The sequence below is a fragment of the Lepus europaeus genome, chromosome 10, assembly GCF_033115175.1.
Source record: "Lepus europaeus isolate LE1 chromosome 10, mLepTim1.pri, whole genome shotgun sequence".
In the NCBI taxonomy this organism is placed as follows: domain Eukaryota; kingdom Metazoa; phylum Chordata; class Mammalia; order Lagomorpha; family Leporidae; genus Lepus; species Lepus europaeus.
In genome coordinates this window covers 5997935-6011175 of record NC_084836.1, presented here as the reverse complement: position 1 = coordinate 6011175, position 13241 = coordinate 5997935, and the positions used below count along the sequence as shown (strand labels likewise).

Genomic DNA, 13241 nt, shown 5'->3' with positions numbered 1-13241 from the left:
GCATCTGAGGCTTGGCAGAGTGCTTGGGGCAGGCAGGAAGGGCAGGCATGGCAGAAGGGCCTTCCAAGCCAGGGCTGGGGACCGTAGATTGTGCTGAGAGCCATCTGGGTATTCATAACATCATTTGGGAGCCATACAAAACTTTCAGCTCAAACATCAACCTGCTGAAGATGTATTGAATTTCCAGTCCCACCTGCACTTGCCTCGCCAGGACCAGACCACGTGAATCCATGGCCTTCCCCGGCCCGTAGCCCTCAAGGGCTGTGTGGTGGACGGGTCTGGGGTGTGGGGGACAGTGGCCGGTGTGTGGCCCACGTTGGAGGGACTTGACTAGTAACTGATTTGGGGCTTTATTCCCAGTGCTCTGAGAGCCAGGGAAGGCTTTGGAACAAGAAAATGAGCTGGAAGTCAACACAGGGCAGTCTGTGCGGAAGAGTCCAGGGCGGCCCAGGGCACCGGAGGAGCAGCTAAGCATTCACGTCTCGGGAGGGCAGCAGGCGGCACGTTCCCTGCGGCCAGCCACACGCCCGCTCTGCCCTGTGCAGACGGCGGCTGGCAGTTGAGAACCTCATTGGCCAGTCTGTGTCTATCAGCCGTGGCCAGGGCTGTGGGTCCTAAATGTACATGAGACCTGGGGGGCTGTTTCCTGGAGAGCAGTGTCCGCAGGTGGTTCAGGTGCGTGCAGTCTGTCCATGTCGGTTCTGCCGCCACCTTAGAGATGGTCACTCTGAGGACATATCCAGCCAGTGTCCCTCATCTACTCCTGTAACGATAGGAGACGCAAAGCACGAGCCATACCAGCTCATGTTGGGGGTAAGGAGGAGAGACTGTGCTGCGTTTCCCAAGACCAAATAGCATGCCTGGGGCTTCGGCCTCCCAGTCTAAGGGGCGGCCGAAGGGGTCTGCAATACAGCACCATAGACTCTCCCTTAGATCCATCAGGTCAGCAAAGGTTAGCTGTGGTTTGGTCTGGAATCATGGTTCTCAAATGTGGCAGACACGAGACTCACCCTAAGGGCCCCGCCCCCGAGGGTTGTGACTCTGGGTCTGGATGAGACCACGCATCTGCATTTCTCTCAATCGCAGGCCGTCCAGGTTCCTGTGTCCGTCTTCGTGTGGACGTCCCCCTGCGTTTGCTCACAGAGCGCCCCATTTGGCGGGAAGGCGGGAGGCAGTCCCTCGGGTATCAGCAGTGACTTCCCTGGGGAGAGCTGAGAGCTGGTTCCGCTTTTCGTGACTTCCTGAAGTTCCCCAGATGCTCCTTGCTGGTTATGGATTTCTGTAGCCGTGAAGCAGAGGAGCGTGGAAGTCTTACAGCCAAACCAGGACCCTCACACCCAGCCCTCTTGCTGCTTCGTAGGGGGATTTCGCAGCTGCCGCCGCCAACCTGCAAACCTGCCTGTCAGTTCTGGGCCGGGCGCTGCCCACCTCCCGCCTGGACCTGGCCTGCAGCCTGTCCTGGAACGTGATCCGCTACAGCCTGCAGAAGCTGCGCCTGGTGCGCTGGCTGCTCAAGAGGGTCTTCCAGCGCCGGCGAGCCCCCCCGGCCACCGCAGCCGGCTTCGAGGACGAAGCTAAGACGAGCGCCCGGGACGCTGCCCTGGCCTACCACAGGCTGCACCAGCTGCACATCACAGGTGGGGCAGGCTGCCTGCCTGGCTTGAGTGCCCCTGAGCGTGGCTTGCCGGGTCTCCACCCGAGCTCTAACTGCTCTGTCATCTTTCAGAGCGGGTGGTCCAACCACAATCCCGTGGTTTGTGGGTTGTAAGGGGCAGTAGCACCACTGCACGCGGGAGGTGTCCCATAAACAATGACGTTGGCGGTTTATCTGTAGTGACTCTTAGAGTAACGGTGAGACTTAACATGATGGCATTTTAAATTCAGCGAAGTATGATCATTTATTTCATTCAGGAAGCTCCCAAGCTCATGGAAGGGTAGAGTGGTCAGCGAGCGAGTGACAGTGTGCTGAGTCCATTAGACTCGGCACGGGAGCCTGCTGTCCCTGGGAAGGCCGAGCATTCAAGTTCCTGGCTTTGTGAGAGGAAGTGCGGAGGTGGCTAACTGCAGGAGGTGGGCCTGCCAGGCAGAGCCTGTCCCAGAGGTTGGCGCGGTGCCTGGACCTCGATGGCTCCTGGTGCCAGTGTCTCGGCGAGGGTGGGAGGAGGGTGATCTGCGTGGTGCCTCTCACCTTTAGATGGCTCACTCTGGGACAGCTGGGAAGTGGCCCCGTGGGGGTCAGGGTGCAATCGGGGCAGCCAGACTGAACGTGAGAGACGCTGGGAGGACTGACGGAGGGACGGTAGCAGGTGGACTGAACTGGACTGTGGGTGTGCCTGGCAAGGAAGGGGAGGGCTACCATGGCTCCTGGCCTCTTGCTGGGGTATTGGGGAACAGTAGTGCTAACGACAGAAGCAAAGAAAGCAGGAGAAAGCGCTGTTCCCGGGGAAGAGGCGAGGAACTCCAATTTGGACTCCTGCCATGAGATGGGAGGGGAAGTCAGTAGGCAGTGATGTGCCGGCTCTGCCGCCGGGACAGAGCGTGGCTCGGGCCTGCAGGTGAGAGTGACAGCCGAGGGAGCTGCCGGAGGCCTCCGGAGGACACCCGCACACAGAGGGCGGGCAGAGGCCACAGAGGCGGGGTGAAGGCTGCCGGGGGTGGGGGGCAGTGGGAGAGGTCAGAGGAGACCCCAAATGCTTGGGGTTGGAAGGACAAGGGCCAAGAGGGTTGAGGAGGGAGGTTGCTGCTGAGATGTCTGACGAGGGCCAGGAGTGGTCCCAGGGAGGCTGGAAATGCCTGCTGACCACCAGGGGCTTCAACCGGAAGTGGGGTAGAACCAGGCCCCGGGGGTAGAGCAGTGACCAGGAGATGAGGTGGTGGAGCCATTGTGCAGCGTCAGCACCCGTGCCCGTGGTAGAGCCGCCGTGCAGCGTCAGCACCTGTGCCCGTGGTAGAGCCGCAGGAGATGCTCCCATCTGTATTGTTCTGCTCCGGGCCTTCGTGTGCCCGCGGGCAGGATGGGCCCACACCAGGCCTCTGCCTGCTGGCTGTCCGGTTCTGTAGACTTCCAGCTGGGAAGGTACACAGCTCTCAGCACTTGTGGTCCAGGACCTGTGCGAGGCACCGGGGGCCGAGAGGACCGAACACGGGTCCACATTGCCCTCTGCCCTGCTTTCCTCTGGGAGACAGCAGCCGGTAGGAACAGAGCCTGGCGCCGAGGTCTCCTGCGCCGCTGAGAAGACCAGGGAGACGGGGCCTCCTGGGTGATGCCAGAGCCCCCGGCTGGCCGCTGCTGGACCTTGGCGCTGGCCTGTGCCACCTCCCAGCCCTGTGCTGAGGACCAAAGCAGGTGACACCCTGAAGTCTCGGGAGAGCTGTGGCGGGCCCTTGGGCTGTGTGAGGGCACCTTGTCCCCGGACTTCTATGTCACCAGGGGAGTGTGTAGTGAGCGTGCCCTGGCTGTCCACCTACTGTCCAGCATCTGTCCAGCTGTCATTGCTGTCTTACATTTCTTCTCCCCTCAAAGAAATGTGTGCTTCTAAACCGAGGATTTTAAGTACAAATAAACCCAGTCGGTTTTTGTTTGTTACCACCGCTGAATTTGGCTGGGGACTCGGGATGGCATGAGCAGCATGTGGCCATACTGTTGACACTGCATGAAAAACGGTGTGCAGTAACGTGGACAGCCCCCGTTACACAGAGCCGGGTGCCATGTCCGCAGCCACCCTGGGAGGTGGACAGGTGCACGCAGCAGGAAGTCACAGCGCCCAGCACCCTGTCCAGGCCCGTCCACAAAACCCCCTCCTCTCGGAACACCGTCACTCCGGCTGTGCAGAGTGAGAAGTTTGCCGTGGAAGGTCTGTCAACATCAGCATCTGTTTCCTGCCCTAGGGAAGCTTCCGGCAGGGTCCGCCTGCTCGGACGTACACATGGCTCTGTGCGCTGTGAACCTGGCCGAGTGCGCAGAGGAGAAGATCCCGCCAAGCACGCTGGTCGAGATCCATCTGACGGCTGCCATGGGGCTCAAGACGCGGTGTGGAGGCAAACTGGGCTTCCTGGCCGTGAGTACCCTCCCCAAGAGCTGAGCTGTCGGAATTGTGATGCGCGGGCAGTCTTGGGTCGTTTATTCCACCAGACACCAGGGCAGAGAATGGGGCGGAGCCAGGACAGAGTGGGGCCTGAGGTGCGGAGATTGGTTCCACGAGTGGTTGCTGTGTGGCTCCTTTGCCCTTCATGAAAATTCTCAGAATCTCCGCTTAGGCCTCCGGGTTCTTTTATTTACCCAGAAGGTTTTTACTGGGTACTTTGTGTTGATCACAGTGCTGTGGGTCCACAAGTTAAAAAAAAAAGCAAAAAACAAAAAACCAGTGTGTCTGTGCGAGGAGCTCAGGGCGCAGGGCGGGAGCTGGGGCCGGGCGGCGCCTGGCACGGAGCCAGCCCTGGGCACTCACAGCCGGGTCACCGTCCGAGGCTGCCGGTCTCGCGCGGCCTCTCCGGCTGAGTGTGTCAGATATGTTCGGAACGGGACTGGCACGTCACGGTTTGCTTCCATATCTGGGTACTGGCAGGGATGAGCTGTGCCCTGTGGTGACACTGGTGGGGCTCCCGAGGTGCCTCGTGATAGTCTGGGCGACAGAGGGCACGGGGAAGCCCATCTGCACCCTGTGTCTCATTACAGATAGGATGTTCGCCCTGAATTCAGTCACTAGCGAAGGCCACCAAGTCCCACTTCCAGAGTGCACATGTCCTCAGGCAGCATCCCGTCTGGCCGGGAATCCAGACGGGAACCAGGGCTTCAGGGCGGTGCTGGGGTGGGTGCCAGGCAAAGCTAACTCGCTGCCCGTGAGCCCGGCGAGCTCCTGCCAGTGGCCTCAGGTGAAGTCAGGGCGGGCTTCCCCAGCTGAGAGCAGCAGGCAGCGGTGAGTCCCAGCCCCCTCCCGGTTTGTGTTTCTGCTCTGGGTCAGTGCCGTCACACTTGTGTAACGTGCACACATTATAACTTTACGGCTTGACCGTGTGCACTTAGTGAACTCACCCGTGTAATCCCGTCAGGCCGTGGGCCGTGGGCCAGCGTTTGCTGTAGTGGCTGAGGCAGCAGCATCCTTATCAGGGGCCCAGGTCTGAGTCCCGGCTGCACTCCGGACTCCAGCTTCCTGCTAACGCACACCCTCGGGCACGGCAGGAAAGCTCAGTGGTGTGCACTCATTGGGTCCCTGCACCATGGGGGGGCCTGGGTTGAGTTCCTGGCTTCGGCCTTGCCCACCCCCGCTGCCGGTGGGCATTGGCGGAGGGCACCAGTGGATGGGAGCTCTGTCTGGCTGTCCTGTGTGGGTTTCTGTGGAATTCAATGAATAAATCATTTTTTTCAGGCAACATATTGTTCTCAGCTCCCCCCGCCCCCCCAGCGGCCCCTCAGGCCGTTCCCCTCTCTCTGCCCACCTCCCCCACCACAAGGTAGCCACTCTTCTATTCTGGATTCTGTTTACTCTGCCTGTTACTTGTTGTTTGTGTAAACGTTGTCCTGAAGTCCAGTGTGTGTGTAGGTACAGAACGTCCTTAGCACGCAGCTCAGCGACCTCACGAAGTAAAAGCCTGTGAAACCAGCAGACAGAGCGAGAGACACCCGAGATACTGCCCTGGGAGCCGCACTGTGGTGTAGCGATTAAAGCCGCCACCTGCGGTGCCAGCATCCCACATGGGCGCCGGTTCCAGTCCCGGTTACTCCACTTCCAATCCAGCTCTCTGCTGCGACCTGGGAGAGCAGGCCTTGGGCCCCTGTTCCCACGTGGGAGACTCAGAAGCTCCGGGCTTCGGATCGGCACAGCTCTGGCTGTTGCAGCCATCTGGGGAGTGAACCAGCGGATGTGCCGGGGATGCCCCCTCCCATTTATCAGAGTGTGGGCTCCGTTCCCCGTCCCAGCTTCCTGCGGACGTGTGCGCTGGCAGCAGATGGCTCAAGTACTTCCCGCGTGGGAGACCCTCAGCTTCAGCGTGGCCCAGCCCCTGCCCCTGCTGTTTCAAGTGTTTGGGGAGTGAGCCAGCAGGTAGAAGATTTCTCTGTGTCTCTCTACCTTTTAAGTAAATAAAAATAAATTAACTAATTTTTAAAAAAGGTTTATTTATTTGAAAGAGTTACAGAGAGAAAGAGGGAAAGACAGAGAGGTCTTCCACCTGCTGGTTCACTCCCCAGATGGCTGCAACAGCCAGGGCTGGGCCAGTCTCAAGCCAGGAGCTTCTTCCGGGTCTCCCACAGGGGCGCAGGGGCCCAAGGACCCGAGCCAATCTCAGCTGCTTTCCCAGGCCATAGCAGAGAGCTGGATTGGAAGTAGAGCCGCTGGGACTACGTGCCCACTACACCACAGCACCGGCCCAATTAACTAGTTTTAAAAGGTGAACCAAGACCCTAGAAGCCACCCTCCCTGCCGTTTCCCCGGAGGCCTCCACTGTGCTGTGTGTGGTTTCTTGTCCCGGGGTCATGCGTGAGATTCCTTTGTGCTGCCGCATCGTGGCAGAGGGGCCATTCTCGCCGTGTACGGTGTTCGTGGTACCACTAGACTCGCAGACGGACATTTGAGTTGCTTCCTGTTTCCTGTGGCTGTCACTGGTGCTACCGCGACCCTCCGCCTGTGTGTCTTCCGGTAGCAGGTGACTGGATTTCTGTGAAAGGCACGGCTGGCTCAGAGGTTATGTGCGTTTCCAGAGCGGCTGCGCCAGTTTCACTCCTCCCGCCGTGCCCGAAAGCTCCGCTCTCCATTCTCACCAAACACGTGCTGGCGTCCGGCTCTTTTCCGGTTGCTTCTCACACGTCTCCTCGTGGTTTCGTTTGCACTTCCCAGGTGATTACGGACGCTGGGTATCTGGCAGTTGGAATGGTGTCCCCGGTTCTACTCGGGGTGTCTGTCTCTTCCTCTTCCAGGCTGTGATCCTCGGGGCCGCGGGCCTTGTGGATACCCACGTCTGCTCTCTGGCCCACCCTGGCCTCTCTTAGTCTGTTGGTGAGCACAGGTTCTTAAAATTAAAGGAACCTGGTTCATTCGTCTTTTCCTTTGTGCTTGGACACTTTGTCGCTTCTGCGTGGTCTGCCACAGCTTTATCTTCGGTCTTCACACGCAGCTCCCTGATCCACCTGGGGCGGAGTCTGTGTGAGGTGAAGGTAGGGGCGCAGGATGTCTGCCTCATCCAGAACCTGTGCTTTTTTATTTTTTTTTTAAGATTTATTTTTATTTGAAAGGCAGAGTTACAGAGAGGCAGAGAGAGAGAGAGAGAGAGAGAGAGAAAGAGAGGTATTCTATCCACTGGTTCACTCCCCAGATGGCCACAACGGCCAGAGCTGTGCTGATCCGAAGCCAGGAGCCAGGAGCTTCTTCCAGGTCTCCCATGCAGGTGCAGGGACCCAAGCACTTGGGCCATCTTCTACTGTTTCCCCAGGTCAAAGCAGAGAGCTGATGGGAAGTGGAACAGCCAGGACTTGAACTGGCACCCATATGGGATGCCAGCACTGCAAGCAGTGGCTTTACCCACTACGCCACAGCACTGGCCCCAATATTTATTTTATTTGATAGGCAAAGTTACAGAGGGCAGAGACGGAGAGAGATGTCTTCTATCTGCTGGTTCACTCCCCAAATGGCCACAACAGCCGGAGCTGGGCTTATCCAAAGCCAGGAGCCAGGAGCTTCCTCTGGTTCTCCTATGTGGGTGCAGGGGCCCAAGCACTTGGGCCATCTTCCACTGCTTTCCCAGGCTATAGCAGAGAGCTGGATTGGAAGTGGAGCAGCCAGGATTCAAACTGGTGCCCATATGGGATGCCAGCACTTCAGGCCAGGGTGTTAACCTGCTGTGCCACAGTGCCAGCCCCCAGAATCTGTTCTTTTAAAAACCTGTCCTCACCCCCACAGTGCCTAGTGGCTCCTTTTTTCCAAGATAAGTGTCCACCTGTGTGGGTCCACTTTTGGGCTCCGCCTGTCCTGCTGCGCCCCACCCCAGCGGCCTGACGCCAGAAAGTGTGGGTCCCCCGGCTTCCACCTTCCCACGTACGTTTTGGGGCCGCTTCTCATCCCCAGCACCCCACTGGGCTTTCAGTTGTCCTCCTGGCAAAGGACACGGCTGCCCTTGAACGGGACTCAGCCCTTTGGAGAAGGCGTGTGTGGCCGAGGATCCGGAAAGCGGTTCCCTTCAGATAGCTCCTGCTCGTGGTCTCACGGGAAACGTTCGCCCTTCCTAAGGAGCCGCCCGTGGTTTCTGCGTGTTCCTCAACACCCCCAGCCGCCCCGCACGCACTCACACACTGCGTCATTGGTTCACGGGTGACACCGTCAACGCCACGTCACCCCTGCTGGGAACTCCTGGGCATCGTTGGCTGTGGCCCCTGTCCAGCCGAGGCGCTTGGTGCCGCCGGCAGACCTGCGTCTGTGCCCCGCCTCCCCTCACCCCCGAGAGCTTCCTCGGCTGAGTCTAGAGGTGGCAGTGCTGGGTCGAGGGAGGTGGCTGTTGAGGTTTTCATCGTCTTGGCACATCTGCGCGTCCCGTGAGATGTCTCTGGGGTAATCGCCACTTTCTCCGTACGTCTTTCGGGAGGGGGCAGAGTAAGAGACCCCGGCGCTACTTTCTTAAAAAGGGAGGAGCTGCGAATTCGGCGAGATGTATTTGGATAGCAGAGGCCCCGGGCCCAGGGGCAAGTGGGGGGAAGCACAGTGTGAAAGTGGCTTAGACCAGGGACTCCCAGACCTTCCCTGCCCCGGCACTCATTTCAGAAGAAAACCCAGCAGTTCTGCCTGTTTGGTAGTCAACATTTGGACAGCCCTGGAGGTGTTTATGTCTTGATAGCTTCCTCACCGTTTGAGAAAATCATTCATGAGATTGAAACAAGAAATAATGGTTTTGATTTTTTTCCGAGATTCCTTTATTTATTTGAGAGACAGAATTACAGAGAGGGATAGACAGAGATCGTCCATCTGCTGGTTTGCTCCTCAAGTGGCCCCAATGGCCAGGGTGGGCCAGGCTGAAGACAGGAGCCAGGAGCTTCATGTGGGTCTCCCATGTGTGTGCAGGGTCTGCTGCTTTCCCAGGCACATTAGCAGGGAGCCGGATCAGAAGTGGAGCAGCCAGGACTCGAACCGGCACCCATATGGGATGCCGGCATCACGGGGTGGCCTAAGCTGCTGCGCCGTGGTGCCGGCCCCTACACCGCTGGGACTTAGTGATGAAGTGTGTGCGCCTGTTGAGCAGTGCTCACCGCCTCAGGCTTCAGAATCAGCTTGGAGACCCCAACCCATTTCCTGTTCCACAGTGGTCTTCACATAGTATTCGCATCTTATCAACCATCCTCCAAAAACAGCTTCGCACACATTTGGCGCTGCGTAGAGGAGGGCAGCGTGTTCTGCTGGGACTGGGCTGGCTGGCTCGAGGGCTGTGTGGGTGTCCAGCCCAGGCTGAGCATCACGGTTTCCCTCGGGATTTTCAAGTGTGGGGTGAGTGTTCGGCCTGGCAGTTCAGATGCCTGTTTGCTAGGACATCTGTGCCCACACGGGACTGCCCGAACGCGGACGCTGGGAGACCGGCTCCAGCCACCGAGTCCCTGCCGTCAGGTGGCAGACCTGGATAGAGCTCCCAGCCCCAGCCACTGCGGGTATGTGGAGGGTGAACCAGCGGATAGGGCTCGGGATCTGGACGGCTCGGGGCTCCTAGCACAGCCCTCGCATCAGGCAGTCAGCAGACACCGGATAAGAAAGGCCCTGGGGCTCTAGTGTGGGGAAATTTTGGTGTGTATAGAATTTACAAAAATTTTTAAGGAAAATTATCATGGCTATAGTTCCAAGAAAGAACAGGGGAAGTTACTTTCTCTGTTTCCCTTAGAGAAGCCACAGTGTGCAAGGCTGTCCCAGGATTTTTGTCTCTTATGAGTTCAAGCCACAGAGCTCAGCCTCACGCGCACTGAGATTTGTAATAAGTAGTTTTTCTTTGCTTTGAAGAACTGAGCTGTCAATGTATCTGAGCTGAGTGACTTCCTAGCCTGTCTCGGGGCCGCTCGTGCCGCGCGACCTGAGCAGTCTCTGTTTCTGGGCCTTCTGGGTGGTCCCTTGGCTCACCCTGAGCAGCCGCCAGGCTCCCTGGCTCACGAGGCACTCAGAGCTCCAGGAGAGAGCCAGTCAGGCCGCGCCCGCGCCGTGCGGGCCTCCACATCCCCGCCCAGCCGCTGTCCTGCTCGGTCCCGCGAGGGCTTTGCTGGACGTCGCGGGGTGGGGGTTCTCTGCACCGCTCATCCTGCTGATGGCACTGCCCAGCCGTGCCAGTGTCCGCGTCCTGCAGCTTCGGGCAGCTGCCCCAGCTTCCCTGGAGAGCGCAGCCTTCTCCAGCTGTGTTCTCGAGTAGGACTTCAGTCGTGCTATTTCTGACCTTGGCATTCGCGTCTTCTGAAGCTGTCACTTAGCCGACAGAGCCCGGTAAAGGTCAGAGCCGACAGACTGAACCGGCCCCGGAGGCAGCTGCCCTCGCGTGGAGGCGGGGGCTGAAGTGTGAGGGTGAGGTCCCCGGCCAGGCCCAGCAGCCCCGGGGCCCCCTCCTCCGTCCCCTGCTCAGCTCCTTACTCTGATAGGCCTGTGTCAGGTGGTTTTATGGTTGGAAGTTGTGGATTTTAGAGTAATAACGATATCCTTACTCAAAAACACGACAGAGCCGCTATACACGTGCCGGCACCGTTGGCCCTGTGGTTCTGGTCACCGGGTCCTGGAATGTGGCTATGCTGGCGAGGGAGGAGGGGCTCAGAGCCTAGGACGCTGCCTCCTTTTAAATGTTTCCTTCTTCCTGTATTGGAGAGGTAGAGAGAGGTCTCAGATGCCTCTGGTTCTGCTGGGTGACTCTCCAAAAGCCCACAGTGGCCAGCAGGCCAGGTCTGAGCCAGGAGCACAGTCCAGGTCTTCCCCGTAGACGGCAGGGACCCAGCTCCGTGAGCCATCACTGCTGCCTCCCAGGGCCTACCCTGGGAGAAAGCCGGAGCCAGAGCCAGAGCCAGAGCTGGGGGTGAAGCCCAGGCCCTCCGGTGTGGTACGCAGGCCTCTCGGCTGCCTTTTAGCCGCTAGGCTGAACACCCAGCCTGGCACCGGCCCTTTGAATGGCTGCAGCGCGGCTTTCGAAGCCCGCCCTTGGCCTTTCCTGGCTCACAGCAGGGCCCAACGCAGGGGTGGCCTGGGGGCCTCTGTAGGAGGCTGCCCTCGCACGGCCAGCTCTGCAGGGAGGCGTCTTCTACACACACGCGTGCACACCACACACACACACACTCACTCTCTGGGTCCTGTGCTGTCTGGTGTGAGCTAATGAGGGACGGTGTGCCAGGCATGGTTTTTCTGTTGTTTTTAACTTGAAAGGCAGAGAGAGAGAGAGAGAAATGAGATCTTCCATATGTTGGTGCACTCCCCAAATGCCAACGGCCAAGACTGGGAACCTGGGACTCATTCTGGGTCTTCCGTTTGAGTAGCAGGGATCCAAATACCTGAGCCACCGCCACAGACTCCCAGAGCGTACGTTGGCGGGAAGCAGAGCTAGGACCCAAACCCTCAGGCATGTCAATATGGGAGATGTGCCCTGCAGGCATCCCAAATGGAATATTTTTTAAGATTTATTTATTTGAAAGGCAGAGTCGAGAGAGAGGGAGACAGAAAGATGTATCTTCCATCTGCTGGTTCACTTCCCAAATGGCTGCTACTGCCAGGGCTGGGCAAGACCAAAGCCAGGAGCCAGGAGCTTCTTCCAGGTCTCCCACATAGGTGCAGGGGCCCAAGCGCTTGGGCCATCTTCTGCCACTTTCCCAGGCCATAGCAGAGAGCTGGATCAGAAGTGGAGCAGCTGGGATATGGACTGGCACCCAAATGGGACGTCGGCACAACCGGTGATTACATCACAGTGCCAGCCCCCAGTGAGATTTTAACCACTGCCAGATGGTTAGAATACCAAATACAGGTCCTCATATTCGGTTTTGTATTTGAACCATATGATTTCCTGGTCAACCCAACACCAGGGCTTGTTCCCTCCCCCCACAGACACTGTTCAAAACTTTTTACAGACAGAGCTAAAACAGATGAAAAGCTAGTCAAAGCAAAATACAATGTTACCTGAAAATGCAAGGTATGTCAATCAAGTAACTTGAGAAAGAAGTCCCGAGGTCAGGGGCGAGGGTGAAGTGCAGCCAGGGGCCGCTGAAGGCCCTCTACACACCCTCCCCGCCACTGCAGGTGGGGTTGGGCAGGGGCCCACGGCGCCTGTGTCTGCCCCGAGCAAGGGTGGCGCTCAGTCCCTCGGGTCCTGCCTCTACCCATCTCCTTCCCCCGGGCTCCCCCAGCCTGCTTATGCCATGGTGGCCTTGGCCACCACTCCGCCGCCACTTTGGTGTCACCTGGTCCTTGTCTTTCTATAGAGCTACTTCCTCAGTCGAGCCCAGAGTCTCTGTGGTCCCGAGCGCAGTGCCATTCCCGATTCCCTGCGCTGGCTTTGCCACCCCCTGGGCCAGAAGTTTTTCATGGAGCGGAGCTGGTCGGTGAAGTCGGCTGCCAAGGAGAGTCTGTACTGTGCCCAGAGGAACCCAGGTGAGCACCGAGGCAGCCGAGGGGGTGCCAGGCACGCGGAGACACAGGTCATCTGGGTCCTGCTCCCTTGGCACAGGTGGGTGGTTGAGTAACTTGCCTGAGGTCAGCAGCTGGCTGGGGCCTGTCTGGCTCGGCTGGGTTTGGAGCTCTGCCGTCTCCCGCCGTTCCCAGTGCCGCGCCAGCACGGATCGCGATTGAGCACCAGCTGTGTTCCTCGCCCTGTCCCCTGGCCGCTGGGAGAGCAGACGGACGTGTATGCAGCAGTTTGGGAACAACAGGGGCGGGCGGTGCCCGGGTGCGCTGAGTGGTGACAGGGATGGGGCTCCAGGCGGCGGAAGGAGATGCCGGCTTTCTGTCCCTGGCATTTGACAGTGATTGGAGTGGACTCGCCTGGCCTTGGAGCACTGGGGCTGGTCCCAAGGACTCCGACTGGAAGCTTTCTGCCCCCTGCTATGTCCCCTCTTCCAACCCCGGGTTGGGGAGAATGAGGCGTGCTGCAGCGCAGGGTGTGGGTCGGAGCACGATAACGTGATGCCGTGGACATCAGAAAGCGGCTCCTGAGGGCAGCAGCAGTCCCAGTCTGCTCTGCACCCTCCCTGGTGAGCTGTGCACCGCAGACTCCCGCGGCCTCGCGCCCACCTGCAGCCCGGCTTCTGTGCCTTGTCGTCT

At 58.9% G+C, this 13241-nt stretch overlaps 1 protein-coding gene across 1 annotated transcript in view; it reads left to right on the top strand.

The window, feature by feature from the left end:
• SREBF2 (sterol regulatory element binding transcription factor 2) overlaps positions 1–13241 on the top strand; it is a 65208-nt gene that overhangs the window by 41994 nt on the left and 9973 nt on the right. Inside the window, exons 10-12 of the mRNA XM_062202769.1 lie at positions 1361–1637; positions 3889–4058; positions 12404–12572. Of these exons, the coding sequence (XP_062058753.1) occupies positions 1361–1637; positions 3889–4058; positions 12404–12572 (616 nt within the window). The remainder of the gene's footprint in view (positions 1–1360; positions 1638–3888; positions 4059–12403; positions 12573–13241) is intronic.